Genomic DNA, 21,398 nt, shown 5'->3' with positions numbered 1-21,398 from the left:
ACCCTCAAGAACAATTAGGGATAACCAATAAATGCTGGCCAAGCCAATGACACCAACCCAAAAACAAATATTACAAGTTAATTATATGTGGGGCAAGAGCATCTGACCATTCCAGAATGCTACTCCCTCTGTTACCTTTCCTGTAGGTTAGTTTGTTACCTCTTCACTTTCTTCCATGCACAATTTTGTTGGAAGCTAACAACATAGTGGAAACATTTTTTTGAAAAAAAGGGAAAGCACCACCTTAAACCTTTTGCAGGCTCAGTAATTACACCGTTACCAAAAAAACTGAATTATTGTTTGTAAACTGGCTGTTTTATAACTCTGCAGTTTGTTATGGCCTTACCGTTTTTCTGTATTCACGGATCATTTTTAGTTTTTCCTCTACACCTTTGCATTCCTCCTTTTGCTCAATACTGCTGATTATCCTCCAGGATGCTCTCCGTGCTCCAATCACATTTTTATAGGCCACAGACAGTAAATTCCTTTCCTCAACCGTCAACTCTACATCCATGCCAGCTACCTTCTTCATTGATTCCACCATTTCTGTGACAGGAAAGAAACATTTAAAAATCAACTAAGTAACTAGTGATAACAAATACTTAATGAGTTAAGTTCATTCAGACTTCATTATTGAGGAACTAAGTGCAGATAATATTCTAAATCCAATTTCCAACAGACTACAGAGCAGCACAGATTTAGAGGAAAAAAAAACTGCATTCACCAATGTCAGATGCCTAAACTCAAATTGCCAAACCAATCCTTTATTTGTTGAGCTCAAACTGTGCTTAAATTTCTGGTAACCCATTCATGGCCCAGATATTACTTTATTATAAATGACAGATGAACTCAAAAACTTTATTCTTTACCTTAAACTGAACTCCGATTTAATATCAATTAAAGACATTAACCTCATTTACTTTCATAAAAAGCACAGGATAAGTTGAATTGGTTTGTAGATATCCCTCTCTTCCTGACTTTCATCCCAAAGCAAGACAATCACCTGCAAGGCCAAGCTTTTGCCTGAAATTAGTACCAGAACAGACAAGCATCGCATAATCTTCACCGTATAAAACAGTGAGCTCACCACACCAATACACAGAGGAACCTTGATTACCCAACATTCGATTAACCGAATTTCAGATTATCCGAACGAGATCATAAGGTCGCGATGTTATCCGGTATCGAATTAACCGTACAAAATATGCCCCACCCATGTTCTTCAGATAATCGAGGTTCCTCTGTATTGGTCAAATGCCCGCAAAAAATAATCAACTTACAGTTAGCATTCAGATCCTTTTTCAAGGAATGGGGTTGCACCTTCCATCTATTCCTTCCTAAATCTCCACACAGACTTTATTTATACAAGTAATATTCTCACGTGCCAGCCTCATGTTGATGTGCCAAACTAGGGTTGTGAGATCTACTCAAGAGGGCACACTTCAAATTTTTCTACCCCCAATCAAGGGACAGATGACCAAATTTAGATAAGAAACAATTTTTATAATAAAAGTTAAGACATGATGGAAACATGACATGCTTCAGCAAAAGTATCAAAGCAATAAACTGAATTTAGAAATGAGTAATTCTTTAATGTGACAAAAAGTGCTGTAGCAGAGCTTGTTAACACTTAGCTGGTAGACAGAGTCTGTGAGTGAAGGAACCAAAAAGGGATGGGCGGAAACCATTCTTACCAGTCTGCCGACTGCAGATATCAGTCCTTGGAGACAAATTCCCATTTTCACATTGAGAATACCTGTCATCGTGTTGTGTGGTACTTATCACCATACTAAACAGGATAGACTTCAAATAGATCTAGCAACTAAAGACTGAGCACCCATGAGGTGCTGGGGGCCATCAACTGCAGCAGCATTGTACTCCAACACAATCTGCAATCAACAACCTGGCTTATCCCCCACTCAATCATTACCATCAAACCAGGGGCTCAACGCCAGTTCCATGGAGTGCAGAAGAGCATGCCTGGAGCAGTACCTTGCATACCTAAGAATGAGGAGTCAGCCTGATGAAGCTACTAAATAAGCTACTTTCTTGCCAAACAACATAAGCAGCAAGTGATAACTGAGCGATACAACCAATGGGTCCGATCCACATCCAGCTGTGAATAATGGTGAGCAATTAAACTACTCACTGGAGGCTGTGTCTCTACAAATATTCTCATCCTCAATGATAGAGAAGCCCAACACATCAGTACAAAAGATAAAGATGAAACATTCAAAGGAAAATTCAGCCAAGTGTCAGGCGGATGATCCATCTGTGCCTCCTCCAGGTGATGCCTAGCATCACAGATGCCAGTCTTCAGTCAATTTAATTCACTCCACGTAAGAAACAGTTGGAGGCGCTGGATACTGCAAAGTTATGGACCCTGACAACAGTAGAGCAATAGTACTGAAGACTGTGCTACAGACCTTGCCACACACCTAGCCAAGCTGTTCAAGGACAATACAACACCAGCATCTCCGATAATGTGGAAAACTGCCCAGGTTTGTCCCACACACAAGAAGCACAACAAATAGAATCCCTACAGTGTGGAAACCCAACAGTTAATCACCATCCCATCAGTCTACTCTCAATCAATAAAAGTAACAAAATGTCATCAAGCAGCACCTGCTCAGTAACATCCAGTTTGATATTTTAAGTTAATGGTTTGCTTTAAAAAAGGACACTTTCCTAACTTTTCTCTTTAACAATTTCTTGTGTTCTACTAGCTTACTTACCTTACCAGTAAAAAGCTCTTCCTGGGTTTACATGATAAAACCTCACAAATATCAGGCCTCCCATGGTTCCCTAGCATTAATGAAAACTGGCCTACTTAGTTAAGCTTCTTGTAACTAAAGCTCCAATTTACCCAAGTACCAATACCTCAGATCATACAGCACAGAAACAGACCTTGCCATCCAACTCAGCCACACGACATCCCATTCTGGCCTAGCCCCATTGGCCACCATTTGACCGATACTACTTTAGCAGCTTCCGTGGCAACAATCAGGAAAATTAATCCTTTACGCTCCTCTTGCCTGCAACCTTCAACAAACACTAAGCCCAGGTGCAGTTATCCTTGCTCCCAATACAATTCTGAACCTAGCTTACTACCATCCATTTGCAAGTAACATTATCTAGTCCTAATTCTATTATTACTAATTGGTTAAGAATTCTAAATGCAACTAGTCACAACTTCTAGACATGAATTCTCTAAAGTGGAGGTAAACCTAAAGGGAAAAACGTATTGCTTTCCTCAAAAACATCCAGCTCACATTACTGCATAAAACCCAGTGTAAGGGCTCTACTAGCATGATGGCTGTCTTCTTATCTTTGAGCCAGAAAGCCCAGATTCAAGTCTAACGTAGGCCACTTAGGATTGCCGAGAAGAAATTTCTTCACCTCTCGAGTGAGAGCCTGTTGAATTCTCCAATACAAAGTGGTTGAAACCAAAACATTCAATGTCATCAAGAACAAGTTAAATATAGTTCTTGGGACTAAAGGGTCAAAGAGTATGGAGAAAACAGTATGCTGAACTACAGGATCAGCTATGACCATACTGAATGATGGGGCAGACGTAAAGAGCTGAAGAGCCTAATCCTACTTCCATGTTTCAACATCCTACCTCCTCCACAAGTGCGTCATAACAGATTAATTAAAACAAATACCAGGAGACAATGATGACATTTTTCTTTGTTGGGATCTTGCTTAACCGTTGGTTTTTCTGGTGCAACAGTAGTGCCCCTACCTTTGAGGCAGGAGATCAAGATTGGAGTTCCATCTCATCCACGTGTGTAATATCTCCAAACAGGTTGATTAGAAAGATCTTTATACAGGAAGGGAAAATGCAAGGGCAGCTGGAGTTATTAATTTATGCAGCACACTTTAATTACCACTTGGTGTCATCTGCACACTGTACAAAATGTTGCGAGGGGTATTTATAGGGCAAAGATTTATAGGACTAATTAATAGTCACTTAGTAGTGTACCAAAATTATCAGAGAACTGTAGGCATCAAGAATAGCTATTAATAACTACATTACCAGAGACCTTAGCTGCAGTTCTAATTTGTTTACGCATCCTGTTTATGAACCAAGAACTAACTTGCTTCCAAAGACATAACACCAAACTATCACCAATATCTAGTAGAGATCTAACAGATTCCTCTCATCTGGTGGGTGCAGGTGCCCATCCCCAGATGCCAGTTCCAAGAACCCATATATAATTCCATCTTTTAAGCTAGCCATCTCTATATCAAAGTTAAAAATCACAACACCAGATTATAGTCCAACAGGTTTATTTGGAGGTACTAGCTTTCAGAGTGCTGCTCCTTAACTAGTGGATCATACGACAGAATTTATAGCAAAAGATCATAGTGTATTCCAGTCCAACACCAGCACCTCCACATCTTTATATCAGTTTATGAGTTAGATCATGGGGAGGGTATTACATAATGGCTTGTTGGACTGTTCATCAGTCCCTGATTTCACTGTTTCCTTAGTTTGCCAAGGGAAAAGACAAAGATACAAATAACAAATGTGCTAGTCATTTGTATGCTCATTTTGAATGTTTCTTTACTAGATACAGTACACAATGTTGAGCCAACTTGTTACACATGGAAGTGTGCAATCCAATGTTACTGGCCCAATTCAAACTGGTACAGAAGACAAAATGCCTATTCCAGATCATAGCTAAACCTGTTTCAAACAGAATATTCAGAGAACAACTGCACAAAAGTACTAGTAAAGTTCTGGACAGAGTTTGCGACAAACAGGAATTTAGTTTTGAAAAAAATCATTCAACAGCAATGCCCCCATCTTTGAGACAGGAGACCACGATTTGAGTTCCATCTCATCCACGTTTGCAATATCACCAAACAGGTTGATTAGAAAGACCTTTTAGAGGGCTAGACAGGCATTAATTGCCCATCCCTAAATTTCCCCAGATGGAAGTTCAAAATCAACCATATTTTTATGAAGTCCCATGTCAGCCAAACCAGGTAAGATCCAAAGTTTATTTCCTCAAGGGAAAGCGAATAAAATGGGGTTTTCGGACAATGATTTCATAGTCATCATTAGACTCTTAATTCCATAATTTTATTGAATGGGCAGGATTTGAACACAGGCCTCCAGACCAAAAGTCCCATGATAATACCAGTAGACCATACACTCCCCTTTAATATACATGATCCAAGACAAGGTGTTACAACCGCAAGGTTGCGCACTCACAAAGATGATATAATCCAAAAGGAATACGCAAATAAAACTACACCCTATTTTATTAGGGAAGTCTACAGAAAGAAAGTGCCCAGAGATCGGTGTTGCTGATTTGTAACCATTCACTACACCTGAACACCTAGTCCTATGAGTCAGTGCTAATAGAAAGAATTAAAGCAATCCAACAAGCCAGACTAGTTCCTCATTTTACTGCACTGTAATCCACAAATTGCCTAGACAATAAGTCTTTTGCTAATGCAGTATATTTTTCCTTTATCAATGCACTGTATTAGATATAATGCAGCCTTCTTTATAGTACTCCATTTCCTTCATTTGGACTAACTGGAGGAGATGTTTCAACATATAAATCATGAATCAAACTATCAAGCAGCAAGCTCTCAAAATCATCCTTCAATAGAATTCTACAGATTGTCATTGGTTGCCTGGCATTACCACATGAACAAGTTCATCAATTTGAATATTGGGATTTTCAACCTTATGTCACACCTGAGGAATCAATTTAATGACTTGGAATTTTATAATCTGTGAGCACTAATATGGCATTGATCCAGGACATCACATTTTAATTGAAGGCTGATTAAATGTGGCATCAACAGTTGAAATCTTTATTAAAAATCATTAAGTGGGAAGATAAATCTGTTAATACATTCAATAGACATGCATACACAAGCACTAGGAACTCGCATGTACCAAGTGTCAGAGACTTGCTGAATTTTCTCCTTAGCTTCAAACTACAAAGCAGCCACACCCCAACACATTCAGCGATCTGTACAACTGCAGCTCCAAACCTGTATTTTACCACTCCCTGCAAAAGGAAAACTGAATTCAGACACCCAGCAATGTTTCATTTCAACAAGCTGCACTAATAGTTCCTGTCAAAAGCTAACTTCAAATTCAATTTGGCTTTGGACTGCTAAAAGGAGCAGAGAAAACAAAGACAACATGCAGTGTGTCAAGTAAATAGTATGCTGATTTTGAGCTGCATTAATACAGATGTGATCAACAACAAGCCACGAGCCTGATTCGAGGCATTTTACCCATCACATGAAAACCAAAACATGCCATACAGTATATCTATTGAAGAAACTAACTTGAATTATAATATGGCTATATTTCCAAAAAAAAGGGAATTCCAGTTCACACTTCAAATCCAGAAATGTGAACAGCTAAAAGTTTCTAGAAACAGATGGTAGTTTGGCCCCTCAAGTCTGATTAGATTAGATTACTTGCAATGTGGAAGCAGGCCCTTCGGCCCAACAAGTCCACACTGACCTGCCGAAGCGCAACTTCCCCAGACCCATTCCCCTACATTTACCCCTTTACCTAACATTACGGGCAATTTAGTGTGGCACCCAGAGGAAACCCAAGCAGACACGGGGAGAATGTGCAAACTCCACACAGAGTCACCTGAGGCGGGAATTGAACCCGGGTCTCTGGCGCTGAGAGGCAGCAGTGCTAACCACTATGCCACCATGCCGCCCTCTGCAGGGAACAGTGGAAACAGTTTCTCCCTGTCACTTCGACCTGTTCCCTCCATCGTTTTGTCTGCTTCACCGTATAAATTAAATCATACTTGATTTGGCACAGAACTCCGTATACCTTTGACCCTTCACTCAATATCCAATAGCCTTTTAAAAAAAAATCAAACTCAGTTTTAAAATAATTTAGTGTTGTCATATCAATAGCTATTTGCAGCTATTGTTCCAAACTTTAATGGCGCCATGTTTGAAGTAACAACCAAATCTCAAGACTGATGACTTGCACTAACGACCAGAGTTAACTCCAGTACCTGAAATAAAATAAACTATGTTGAACCCCCTTAAAATTAGATTAGGATTCTACTTATAAAAATAAAGTGTAATCTGAAGATAAATCTCATCCCAGCTAAATCCAGTCATCTTTTTCTAAATGTCAACTTGGAATATTCACTTCCCGCCACATCATTTCTGCATCAACTGAACTTCCATCATATGTTCTGACACAAATGAATGCTCAGGACATCACAGCAGCTCTATCATAGAAACCCTACACTGTGAAAACAGACCCTTTGGCCCAACATGCCCACATCTACCCTCCAAAGAGTAATCCACCCACAGATCCATTCACCTACCCAAGTAATGCCACTAACCTGCATGATGGTCAATTTAACATGGCCAATTCAAGTGACCTGCACATCTTTGGACTGTGGGAGGAAATCGTAGCACCTCCCAGAGGAAACCCATGCAGACACTGGGAGAAAGGCAACTGTTTGTGTGGTGTTTGCACAAAGACTGGAATCGAACCCAGGTCCCTGGCGCTGTAAGGCAGCAGTGCTAGCCACTGAGTCACCATGCTGCTCTCATATTGCTTTGCCTATGGCTAGATGGTAGATACTATAACCTACCTACGCTAATTAAGTCTTCTCAAAACTGATTAAAAAGAAACACTTAAGCAAGCAAAATCCAGGAATGGAATTAAAGAGTGATATTTGAAACTGACATTCTGAAGACAAAGGAAGGAGAAAGTGAGGTCTGCAGATGCCGGAGATCAGAGCTGACAAGGATTCCTGAAGAAGGGCTTATGCCCAAAACGTTGAACATTCTGAAGACAAAGACAATGTAACTGCAGTACTGCACAGTCAACAAATACTACTAGTTCTTCGTAAGTAGAATTTCACATACTTCAAACTATACAAATCCAGCACTTAAATCCAGGAAGTAAACATCTCAAAATTATTTAGTATAAACTTGCCATCAGAAAGTTAAAAATCACAACACCAAGTTACACAGTCTAACAGGTTCATTTGAAAGTACAAGCTTTCAGAGCAATTTTATGATTTTTAAACTTTGTCCACCCAGTCCAACACTGGCACTGCCACATCATGCTTACCAATTGAAAGTGCAGTGTCAAGTTCAGCACCTTGCAAATGCAAAGGCAAGATTCTCAATGGCATTCACAAAGTTTTCATCCTCCTGTCTTTTGGAGGTAATTTTTAATTTTTCTTCCAGCTGCAATGGTAAATTTGGATCACACCTTGCATCTTACAATAACAATACACTTTGTTTCCTAAATGCACAATTCACAAAATCCTGTCACTTGGAAATCTAACTTTTCAAAGACCCTAAAGAGAGAGGAGTTAATAATTCTTTGTACAAGCTAGCAGAGAACATGCAGGCTAAAGCTCTTACCAATTCTTAAAACCACAGTATTGCTCAGGTTGAGGAAGGAAGTGACCGTTGAAAACAAATGCTTAATCACTAGGCATTTGGTTGCTCCAGGACGAAGGCTAACTGCCTGATATGGGCTCAACTTCCCCAGTTGACAATTAGCAGGATAACTGCAGTAATAGTCTTTTTACATGCAACAGGAACTTTACATACTCTTAAATTTCAAACCTTTCAACCAGCCCTCATTAGACCAAGACATGATTAAATTCCCTCACTTTTGACCCATCCATTGTAATACAGGGGAAAAAAAATCTCATTTTCATAAGGAAGTCCAAACTGTTGATACTTTTCTTGATTTTTACATTGTCCTTTTAAAGCCAGCGAGTTCTTGCTGGGATAGGCAACATCAATGTTTTGCCCAAGTGGCCACTGTTGAGTGCAGAGATTGCTAGCTAACTACAGAAGGTAACAAAATGCAGTTCACTCCTAGACAGATTGGGTGATCCAGCAATCAAAAATGAAAAGTTGTAGTCAAGGTATCAATAACTATTTGCTACAGCTACCCTAGTTAACTCCAGTCTGGGAACAGCTTTGTACACAAGGAATGAATCATTAAAAGCACCCTGCACACAGATTCTAAAATTATATATATTAGTGATCATGATTTGTTCAATTTTACTTTTGCTCACATAAACAGAGGTGGATTCTGGTTCCTTTGGTGCTTGCTGCACAAACTTAAGTGAAATTTATCAAAATCATGAGCTGCACAGGTCTGCTGACAGAAGGAAGCAAAAAAACTAATTGGTGCCAGTTTCTGACAGGTAAGCAAAGAACATTGTCATTCAACTGGTTAATGCCATAACAAAGCAAACCTCGTATCAAATGGTCATGAAACTAACATGCTGTATACGACTAGTCATGACATTTGACCTACTGCAGAAGATTGTTTTATTAGGCTTAATCCCACTGCAACAAATGCCCAAACTTACCCAGAGAGTTAATTTTATGCTTTCCGTCAGACGTATTGCTGAAAAAAGATGTTTTATTGAAGTTTTCACCTTCCACTCATCAGACTCAATTTTTGGCATGTTTGCAGCAAGAATACAAATTCAAGGGAAAAATTAACATTTATTTGGTACGAGAAGAGTGCCATGTGTTTGACAGACTGACTCGGATAGGAACTGCTATGTGGAATACATCTATGAATGTGAATGACTGGTAGACCGTATCAATCAGTATATCTCTTGGGATATAGGGCTCATAATGTAGTCGTGTTCCTGCCTGAGCCAGAAGGTCCAGGTTTAAGTCCCACCTGCCCGAAGTGCATAATAGCACCTCTGAAGATGTGGATTAGACACTGTCTTGCAGGATATTTGCAACAAACAAAATACTAACCATACCCAACCAACTTGCATTTGCAAAACTCGTGTGTCCAGCATTTGATAAATTTCACAATTGAACATTTGCTGAATAATCTCAAATGTAAATGATCATGCTGACAACTAATTTAGGGTGATCAGTCGGGCTGTTAGTCAGGTGTATGTGTGTACTGGGAGCTACACATTAATACAATGTCCTGTTTCTTGAAGGGGAAAAAAAAACTTATACATGCACTATGACTGTTTCAATGAAAAATAGGTAACAGCCACTTGTCAGTTCATTTATTAGGGCAATGCCCACGACCAGACTCAATTTGCCCAATTTAAAATTTATATCAGCCCTGGCAGTTACCTAGCAATCCATATTAATGGATGTACTTTTCATGGTAACATCTCTATCAGAGTTCACTTGCCAACTGATCAGTACTCTCCTCTCATGCAATACAAATGCTGGCTTCCCCTTTAATTGGCATTCTTGCAAAACGTCCTGAGTGCAAGACCAGTTGCTTCAATACGTTAGAGCCATTCAGCATGGACTCAAGCCCTTCAATCCAAACTGGCCCACACTGACCAAAATTCCTTTTTGATATCTTAAGATGTCTTTTTTCAGAAATCCTAGAGTTCAGTACCAGCCAATAGTTACAAGTAACAAAGTGAACCATATTTCAAATATGATTAACAGGCCTGAAAGTGGCACAGCTACTAACTCAGTCTTCACCAAAAATACACAACGCAAAGGATCACATGAAATAGCAAAACCACCTCAAATATAAAAAGAGGGAACAGTCACCATTACCTGCATTAACAACTATTAAGACCAAGTGCAAGCTATTTGAGAATGTAACAGACAGAATGCAGAAAGGTTACAGAATAATTGAGTCAAGCTACTCAGAGTCAGATGTACAGCGTGGAAACAGACCCTTCCGGTCCAACCTGTCCATGCCGACCAGATATCCCAATCCAATCTAGTCCCACCTGCCAGCACCTGGCCAAATCCTTCCAAACCTTTCCTATTCATATACCCATCCAAATGCCTCTTAAATGTTGCATTTATACCAGCCTCCACCACATCCTCTGGCAGCTCATTCCATACACGTACCTTAGGTCTCTTTTATATCTTTCCCCTCTCACCTAAACCTATGCCCTCTAGTTCTGGACTTCCTGACCCCAGGGAAAAGAAATTGCCTATTTACCCCATCTACGCCCCTCAATTTTGTAAACCTAGGTTCACCCCTCAGCTTCCGACACTCCATAGAAAACAGTCCCAGCCTGTTCAGCTTCTCACTATAGCTCAAATCCTCCAAGCCCCATCAACATCCTTTTAAATCTTTTCTGAACCCTTTCAAGTTTCACAACTTCTTTCCCAGTTTTAAATATGTAGATACAACACACTTCATTAGGAGATCAAGTTGGATTTTCAATACTTGCCTGATGAACTGCATAAAACACTATATCAAGTTAACCAAAAATGGAGATGCAATTTTTGTCCAATACAGTTTAGGTTTATTGGCCCATTACTACCATAACGGCTTGGGGTGGCTGAGCTTTGAAGGTCGGACCAAACAAAGGATGCATTTCCAAGCTTTTCAAATATTAAATTTAAAAGCAATAACAATTCACTTGACATGCTACCAAGACACCAACAGTATCTGTTTACAGTTACAATTTCATTTTTTGTGATTTTACTGTCATCCTTAGCTGTCTTGGAGTGTTAGATATATTTTAACTATTGCAATCAACAGTGAAAGATACCAAAAAAAAGTCAGAGTGAAATGCAGGATTTTAACCCAACAATGAAGGATCTGACTCACTTGCTCACATTTTGCATTTTATTCCCACTAAAGATCCCCATCTAAGTTAACATTCTGCCTAGAAAACAATTTGTCAAAAGAAAAATGGATTAAGATACACAAAGTGTTTAAGAGTTTTCCGAGTAGATATAAAAAAATTAACACTTTAAATAATGTCAACAGTTCTTACAGAAATCATTGCAATGGTTTTCAAGCTTTCAATAAGATCAAAATATAATAATCATTACCAGCTTCCAAGTTTTACAACATAACATTTTACACATTTCTGATGACAGGCTACCACTCTTCCAATTCCCTGCTCCCTTTTAACTCCCTTCACCCATTTAGGTTTCCTCGAAGACATGAACAGTTTGCTCTCAGACAAACATCAATGGCTGGTACCAGAACTACACGACCCTGTCCTTGATTATTGTGCTAATAATCCATCATTACACTGGCTCTTGAAATGGAAGGTTGACAAGTTATTATCTTCGAGGAGAAAGTGTGATCTGCAGATGCTGGAGAAGGGCTTATGCCCGAAACGTCGAATCTCCTGTTCCTTGGATGCTGCCTGGCCTGCTGCGCTTTTCCAGCAACACATTTTCAGCTCTGACAAGTTATTATGCCAAAGCTCTTTATCACGAATAGACAATATAACATTATTGAAACAATGTTAAAGACTTCTCTTCAAGCCACACTAAATTGTGTGGCCAAACATAAATTACTTAAAGCTGTTAGGCATTTCAATTCTTTTACTGATAGATACCTCTAAAAATCTTGGATCTATTATGCTTTATTAGATAAAAAAAAATGGTCAGGCAAATATTTGCAACTTTACACAAAACAGATCTCAATGGGCCCCAACAGTTCAAATATACTTTTCAGGATTAATCCAATCAATTCATCCCTACTCCATAGGAGTGACAAATTGAAATACTAAAATGAAATAAAACTTTGAATCATTCCAGCTTAAAATGTTAATTCTGCCTTTAAAAATACTTAGAGGCATTGAAATTATTTATCTGCAAGAACAAGAGGCTGATTTCAAATGACTATAGCTGATAAAATGTATAACCACAAGCTGTTTGCACACAGTAATTAAGTGAGGCTGACTGACCAATTTCCAGATGTATTAGTTCCATTTTTTACCATGAGAAATTGGCTCTGTTTTGCACATTAACTTACAACTACACTTAAATGCTGCAAACAATCACATCACTGCATATCCTTTACCCAAAAAGGAAAACAAACAATATTATAACCCACTAATTGGGTTTTGAATACATAGCATATTACCCTTCAAAGATTTAAAAATTTAACAAAAGTTTCATTTTAAGAGCACAGCAAAGATTTTAAAAAATTAGGACTGGCTGGAAGAGAAAACTCCTCGGATGCTGCCTGAACTGCTGTGCTCTTCCAGCACCACTAATCCAAAATCTGGTTTCCAGCATCTGCAGTCATTGTTTTCTATTCCAGGTAAAAACATTCTATTGCTAACAGCTCAGTTTAGTAGACTAGATTTGTTCAAATTCCAAATACAGTTGTGTAAATCTGAAATGTAAACAGTGCTTGAAAAATTCAGGTCAGGCAGTATCTGCAGAGAAATGAACAGATCAAGGGATAATGCAGATATTAGGTAAAAAAAAAATCTGCCGATGCTGGAAACCAGAGTCTAGATTATAGTGGTGCTGGAAAAACGCAGATCAGGCAGCATCCAAGGAGCATAATGCAGATATTGCTGATTAGGTTAGCACTCATTGCCTACCCTAAGGGCAGTGGAGTCATAAATAGGGCAGACCAGGTAAGGACAGAGTTGTTTTCCTAAAGGATATTAGGAAACCATTTAGAGAAAATAGCATAATGTGGTGGCCTCCAAAGACTAATGTTGTTTACTTTATCATTTCAATCTTTGAGATGTGGTAGCCACAGCCATTTGTTGTCCATGCCCAAATGCCCTTGAGAATGCAGTCATGAGCCATTTTCTTGAATCCTTGCAATCCATTTAGATACACGTTTAGTGCTGTTAGGAAGGCAGTTGCAACATTTTTGCCAAGCAGTGAAAGAGTTAGTCAGGATCATGTGGAGCTTGAAAGTGGCAGTGTTCCCACATGTCTGTTGTTCTTTCTAGGCTCCAGGAGATCCCAGATTTGGAAGGTACTGTCAAAGTACACTTGCTGAGTTCTCCAAGCATGGTAGAGGAAGTTAATGTATAGTGTGGTGCGAAATGGGTGCCATTCAAATGGGTTGCTTTGTTCTGGATTGAGTTGAGTTTGAGTGCAACATAACCAAAGCAAGTATTCAAATCACACTCCTGACTTGCATCTTAAAGGATGGTGGAATTGATTTTGGGGATAAAACAGAGGAGTTACATGCTCCAAAATTCTACCTTCTAACCTGCTCTTATGGCCATACTATATAGATAGTCCAATTAAAGTTCAATGGTGGCAGATGAAAATCATTTAACTGCATCAATTGTTCACCAAGCTATTTAGACACCAGTGATGTAACAAAGGTAGACAGCACAATGATCTGCCAGTACCTATCCAAATTACAACATGAACACAGGATTTTAGAGTGAACGGTATTGGGGGCAAAGTACTAACTTGGATTGAAAGTTGGTTGGCTGATAGGAAACAAAGGGTAGTGATAAACAGTTCCATTTTGGAATGGCAGGCAGTGACCAGTGGGGTACCATAGGGATCAGTACTGGGACCGCAGCTTTTTACAGTATATGTTAATAATATAGAAGATGGTATTAGTAATAACATTAGCAAATTTGCTGATGATACCAAGCTGGGTGGCAGGGTGAAATGTGATGAGGATGTTAGGAGATTACAGGGTGACCTGGACAAGTTAGGCGAGTGGTCAGATGCATGGCAGATGCAGTTTAATGTGGATAAATGTATGGTTATCCACTTTGGTGGAAAGAACAGGAAGGCAGATTACTACTTAAATGGAATCAATTTAGGTAAAAGGGGCAGTACAGAGAGATCTGGGTGTTATTGTACACCAGTCAAGGAAGGTAAGCATGCAGGTACAGCAGGAAGTGAAGGCGGCTAATAGCATGCTGGCCTTCATAACAAGAGGGATTGAGCATAGAAGAGGTTCTTCTGCAGCTGTACAGGGCCCTGGTGAGACCACACCTGGAGTGCTGTGTGCAGTTCTGGTCTCCTAATTTGAGGAAAGACATCCTGGCAATTGAGGGAGTGCAGCGTAGGTTCACAAGGTCAATCCCTGGAATGGCGGGAACAACTGGGCTTGTATACCCTTGAGTTTAGAAGATTAAGAGGGGATCTGATTGAGACATAAGATTATGAAAGGATTGGACACGCTGGCAGCAGGAAACATGTTTCCACTGATGGACGAGTGCCGAACCAGAGGACACAGCTTAAAAATACGGGGTAGACCATTTAGGACAGAGAGACCCTGGTTCATTTCCCGACTCAGGTGACTGACTGTGTGGAGTTTGCACGTTCTCCCCGTGTCTGCGTGGGTTTCCTCCGGGTGCTCCGGTTTCCTCCCACAGTCCAAAGATGTGCGGCTCAGGTGAATTGGCCATGCTAAATTGCCCGTAGTGTTAGGTAAGGGGTAAATGTAGGGGTATGGGTGGGTTTCGCTTCGGCGGGTCGGTGTGGACTTGTTGGGCCGAAGGGCCTGTTTCCACACTGTAAGTCTAATCTAATCTAAGTCTAATCTAAAACAATGAGGAGAAACTTCTTCACCCAGAAAGTGGTGGCTGTGTGGAATGCTCTGCCCCAGAGGGCAGTGGAGGCCCAGTCTCTGGATTCATTTAAAGGAAGAGTTGGATAGAGCTCTCAAGGATTGTGGAATCAAGGGTAATAAGGCAGAGGTAATAAGAGATACGGCACGAACAGGTTACTGATAAGGATGATCAGCCATGATCATATTGAATGGTGGTGCAGGCTCAAAGGGCAAAATGCTGAAAGTGTGTTGCTGGTTAAAGCCCAGCAGGTTAGGCAGCATCCAAGGAACAGGAAATTCGACGTTTCGGGCCAGAGCCCTTCCTGATGAAGGGCTCTGGCCCGAAACGTCGAATTTCCTGTTCCTTGGATGCTGCCTAACCTGCTGGGCTTTAACCAGCAACACATTTTCAGCTCTGATCTCCAGCATCTGCAGACCTCACTTTTTACTCAAAGGGCAAAATGGCGTACTCCTGCACCTATTGTCTATTGTCATAACAGTTGGCTCAATGGTTTACCTATTTAAATGATGGAAGGTTATCACTTTGGATGAGATATTTGCATACTTTATTGGTATATGACTGCAATCATTCTGAAGCCAGATCAAGTCATCACTCGGTGAAAGATGAAACAAATTATGTTCAGATTTACTATGTTAAATTAGATAAACATCTAAGTTATGAAAATTAGTGAGCACCATACTTCAGCAGGTCATCTTAAATAAAACAGTACTTCACTTTCAGATGGTGAACTACAGATCAGGATAAAGCACCTTCTCCTTAACTGTCTGACTGTTACCCAAAAGGACCCTCGTGCTTTGCAAAAAAAAATCCTACTCCTTGCAGAGTCAGAGTCATGGAGTTATACAGCATGTAAACACAAAGCTTTGACAAAATGAGGATTCCTCATTCCCATTTACCTAAATGAGCAAACAAATTAGTCATTAGGGAGAAAAATAATTTGGCTTAATAACCACTTCAGCTAGAAATTCATGCAACTAACTTCAAGACAACACACAAGTTTAATGTTAGGCAAAAAATGTCAGTTACGAATGTGAAGAATGACAAAGTGATACATTTTGAGAACTACACAGTAGAAGGCCGTTCAGCCCCTCAAACCAACAGAATCTCAGGACTTCATTTTTAAGGATGGGAGCAGAAGTTGAGAGTTTTAAACAGACTAATATTCTAACTTCTAGAAACAGAAGTTTAAAAAACACATTATTATTATAGGATTATGGAAATGAGGCCACAATGAATACAAAATTAAGATATATACGAAGCAGGAAAAATCAGAAGGGATATGGGATATTTTTGTGAGCTCTGAAAATATTGAGTTATATGACAAATCTACAATCAGGAGAGAGAAAGGACAGTTTTTTTTTTAAAATTAAATTTCATGTCCACCCAAAAACAGTCTTTGGAGCAGAGTGCTGAAATTCATAACATGGAAACGTCAAGTCACTAGTTTTACCATACCATAGGGCAGTTCTCTCACGACAGAAACATGACTAGGTGATTTAACCTGAGGGCCACCGTATCTCAGGCAAAGGAAGAAATTCAGCAGTCCTTCAAGGCAACATCAGCTAGTAATAGGAATTAAATCCTTACTGTCAGCATCTCACTGCTTCACAAACCAACTGTCCAAGACAACTGAGCTAAACCGTCCCATATGCAAATTAGCAAAGTGGTAAATAAGACAACCAAATAGACATTTCTGAGGTCTGATAGGTGCATAACGGGCAATAATGTTTTTGATGTCCCCATAGAAAACATTAAACTATTTTGGCATTAACCTATCTCAACTGTTCTATTTGTTCAGATTGTATGTCCTCAATACTAAAGGTTCAATGTTTTTTGGACAAGTTGAATCATTGCAGGTAAATTTCCAAACACTAATAAAACATTTGTTCTTGGGATGTGGGTGCCACCAGCTAAGTCAGCATTTATAGAATTGCCCATCCCTACTAACTGCCTACAGGGCAGCTGAGTCAACCACATTACTGTGGGTTTAGAGTCACAACTATATGAAGCCAGGTAAGGATGGTCTAAAGGATATTAGTGAACCATCTTGTCTGTCAATCTATCCAATATGTCAGAATCATTCAATACATCAAGACTGTACCATCAAAAATATTCTACTATCTACACTAGGGCCCATAACCTTGAATGTGATCATACATGTGCTCATCCAAGTAGTTTTTAAAAGATTTGAATTGCCCCACCTCAACTACCCCGCCAAACAGTGTATTCCAAACCCACACCATCCTCTGGGTGAAAAGGTTTTCCTCAAATATCTTCAAAACAACTGTGTAATTATGACCCCATGTTGTTGACCTTTCAACTAAGGCAAACAGCTGCTTTCTATTCATCCTGTTCACGCCCTTCAATCCTCTACATCTCTATCAGATGCCGCCTTGACCGCTGGCCAACCTTATTATCAATTAATTTCCACTATCCTCAAGCAGAAACCATTTCCTTCTTTCCCAGGACCAGTGCAATTCCACATCTTCCTACAATTGCAAACATTTATAAGTCTTAGGAATAAACTCATCATCTATAGATTCTCAGACAGCATGACCATCTAGAAGGACAAGGGCAGCAGATACATGGGAACACCACCACCTGAAAGTTCCCCTTCAAGCCATTCAACATCCTGACTTGGAAGTATATCGCTGTTCCTTCACCTTTACTGGGTCAAAATCCTGGAATTCCCTCTAAGAACAACATGGGTCAAACTAAAGCATGGTGATTGCAACTGTTCAAGGCAGCAGCTCACCACCACCACCTTTTCAAGGGCAACTAGGGACACAGATGCCTGCTGGCCAGCCAGCAACACGAATAACCCACTAGCGACTTAAAAAAATAGATTTAGCTCTGCACATTTCAAAAGTTGTGACCTACACAATCATATTTGATAGCCTCAGGCTTCCAAATAATTCATTTGCGGGATGCATTTTATTGGAAGGTTGGGCGAGTGTTTCATACCCACCTCTATCTGCCCTTGAGGAAAAGGCAAACTTATAGCATGAACCGCGACAGTCATGTGTTGCAGTAGACATATTATGCTAATAAGGCCAGAGTTCCAGGATTTTGATTCAGTGGCAGGGATGAGGCTTCCCTGTAAGTCACATTTGTAGCCACTAACACCTGCACATGAAAATCTGCATTGGCACTGACTTTTAGGCCCAGGATATATCACCATAATGGGTCTCGGAGGCACATGTCTAATTAAGAATTCTTGGTGGTGTAACTGCACTGGAAAGGCTGGGCTTCATTTTGGGTAGGGACGTGATTTCATGAGTTCCAGAGCACAGGTTTTCAGTACTGCTCCTGTATTTTGATCACAGCCCAGAAAAGTAGATATGGTAGCATGTGGGATCCTAGACTTTCTTAGTCAATACATTGAATACAAGAGCAAGACGTTATGATAGAGCGGTATTAAGAAGTTAGGCAATAGCAGGAGTACCATGTGCAGTTCTAATCTCCACATTATAGGGAGGATGTCATTGCAGAGGAGATCCACCAAAATGTTGCCTGAGCTGCAATAATTCAGCAATGAGGAGATTCTAAGCTGGAGCTACTTAAATTGGACCAGATAAGACTGAGGGGTGAACCTGACAGAGGTGCACAAAGTCTAAAGGACGTTGATACAGTAGATACCTTTCATTAGATGGGCCAATAACCAGGGGACACAGTTGCACTGTCAGCAACAGGTAGTTTATAAGGAATTTGAGATCAAAATAGGTTTTCCTGCAAAGGGTGATGGATATCTGGAACTCAATATTTACTGGGATGAAACATCATAACATACAAGTTTTAGAAAATGAGATTCGAATAAATACTCAATGAAGGTTGGGAACAAGACGGGCCGACAAGGGCATGCTTTTACACACTAGGTGGTTGTTGGCTAGATCAGCATTTTTGCCCATCCCGAGTTGACATTTGAACAAGAGTCCATTTGAAGTAGGAACAACTATAATACTGTTAAGGGAGGAAGCACCAAAGTTTTGGCTCAGTGACAGTAAAGGAATAGCAATATATTTCTAAGTCAGAATGGTGCACAGCTTGGAGGGAAAATTTACCAGGTGGAGAGATAGCTGAGCAAAATTGGTGAGAATCCAAAGATGTGCAGGTTAGGTGATTTAGCAACACTAAATTTCCTATAGTGTTCAGGGAGGTGCATTAGTCAGGGGTAAATATAGAGTAATACGGAGGGGAATGGGTCTGAGCAGGTTACTCTGCGGAGGGTTGGCGTGGATTTGTTGGGCCGAAGGGCTTGTTTCCACACTGTAGGGATTCTATGATTCTAAGTCAGCAGGGTAAACAGGGTTGAGTCAGTCATTGCTGATGCCTAGCATTTCATTGCTTCACCGAGACTCGGAATAGTTAAGACCACCAAAAGACTTCACAGGCCATTTTGGGAAGTTAAGTGTCAACCACATTGCTGTGGATTTGGTATCACGTGTAGGTGAGGCCAGGTAAGGACAGCAGTTTTCCCTACCCTGAAGATTATTAGTGAACCAGATCACTTCTTGTTCTATAATTGACAATGGTTTCAGACTGATTCCCAATTTTCTAAACTTCAAATCACACCTGCCAGGGTAGGATTCAAACAGTCCCCAGAACATTCTCTAGGTCTCTGTACCACTAGTTCAGTGACAATATTACAACACAGGCTCCCATCACTTATCACTTCACATTCATCTGCAAAAGTGGCAAACTCCATCCCATTATTTTAAAGGCAAGGTCAGATTTAAATCACTAGAGCTAATCAATTGTCTGCAAAATGTATTTTTAAGTCTAAATGGTTCTGACAAATATTTAATTGCAAGGTGAACAGATTGTTTCATTAAATTAACCACTGGCAGGGTACAGAAAACAGTGAATAAGGACTGCAATGACTCAAATGTGATTTGGAAACTCAGCAAAGTACAGCATTACAGTGTGCACATGTAAAGCAGAAGTGGTACATGGATGACAATCAGCCATTTAACTACAAAACTGGCAAATTTCACTATTTTATCAAATTGTATTTGCATTACACCTTACAACAAATTCCAGGGTTTTCTCCCCCCCATAAGTGTGAAGAATCTGACTGACCCACATAAATATTAGGGTGTGTGATAAGTTATTAAAAAAAAAGACCATAAGAAGCACCTTAAAGAGAAAGATCAAGGTTTCAATGGAATTTCAGAGCTTGATGATGATGAAAGCATAGGTACCTTTGGTACAGCAATTAAAATCAGAAGCTAGAACGGGAAGGCTATAGTTCAGAGGCTAGTTTACATGGATGGAATAGTCAGCCTCAAGGTAACACAAGGGTGTTACCAAGGACAGATACCAAACATAGAAACAGGCAAGCTTGTATAAGGCACAGAATAGTCTTGTGTGGCACAGTGGCAACACCCCTATCTTTGGGCCAGATAGTGGGAATTTCCTGGGGTTTGGGGGGGGGGGGGGGGGGGGCGGCGGTCAGAACAGCAGAAGAGGATATGATGACAATCACCTGGCTTCCCAGCAATGATCTGAAAAAAATTTCGGTTGATCCAGCACAATGCTGAACAAGCATTCTGCCAATTGAATGATGGCGGAGGAGAAGTGGAAAGATTGTGGAGAACTATAGGTGAGTCATGTTAGTGTTGATGTGGACACTGACACGGTCAGAAGGGCACCACCAAGGTAAATCTGAGCCAAACATATGGGAATTGAAAAAACCATCGTAGAAGATTCTCTGACTACAGTTTAATGGATGACAATGGAAATGCAATAAAGGAAAAGAGTACATCATTTTAAAGACTTCAAAAGGGCCAAGAAGGATAAGGACAAATTACTTTTGTCAGTGATACAGGTTGACATTTTTGACACATTGTGGCAGGCATTGAAACCGAGACAAATTAAAACATGGAGTTGGGAAAAATGAATTTCATGGATGACTTCACATTCAAAGACTATGAAGCAAGAAGGCAGACAGACTTATAATTTACAAGGAGAGATGGTCAAACACTAGTGGTCCTCAGACTATTTCCTTCAATTAAACTTTAAAATGAGTTGGACAAGTGGCAGTGTTTTAATTAAGCCTAAAGAAGCCATTCCATATTGAAATTAGATTTGCATTCTTAAGCAAAATTACAAAAGATTAAACCTTAC

General features: G+C 40.0%; 1 protein-coding gene across 1 annotated transcript in view; it reads right to left on the bottom strand.

Moving 5' to 3' along the window:
• The window catches only part of ywhae1 (tyrosine 3-monooxygenase/tryptophan 5-monooxygenase activation protein, epsilon polypeptide 1), a 44,546-nt gene that overhangs the window by 14,165 nt on the left and 8,983 nt on the right, over positions 1-21,398 (bottom strand). Inside the window, exon 2 of the mRNA XM_060848277.1 lies at positions 347-547. Within this exon, the coding sequence (XP_060704260.1) occupies positions 347-547 (201 nt within the window). The remainder of the gene's footprint in view (positions 1-346; positions 548-21,398) is intronic.

Source organism: Hemiscyllium ocellatum, chromosome 31, assembly GCF_020745735.1.
Source record: "Hemiscyllium ocellatum isolate sHemOce1 chromosome 31, sHemOce1.pat.X.cur, whole genome shotgun sequence".
NCBI lineage: Eukaryota > Metazoa > Chordata > Chondrichthyes > Orectolobiformes > Hemiscylliidae > Hemiscyllium > Hemiscyllium ocellatum.
This window is presented reverse-complemented; position numbering and strand designations above follow the sequence as displayed.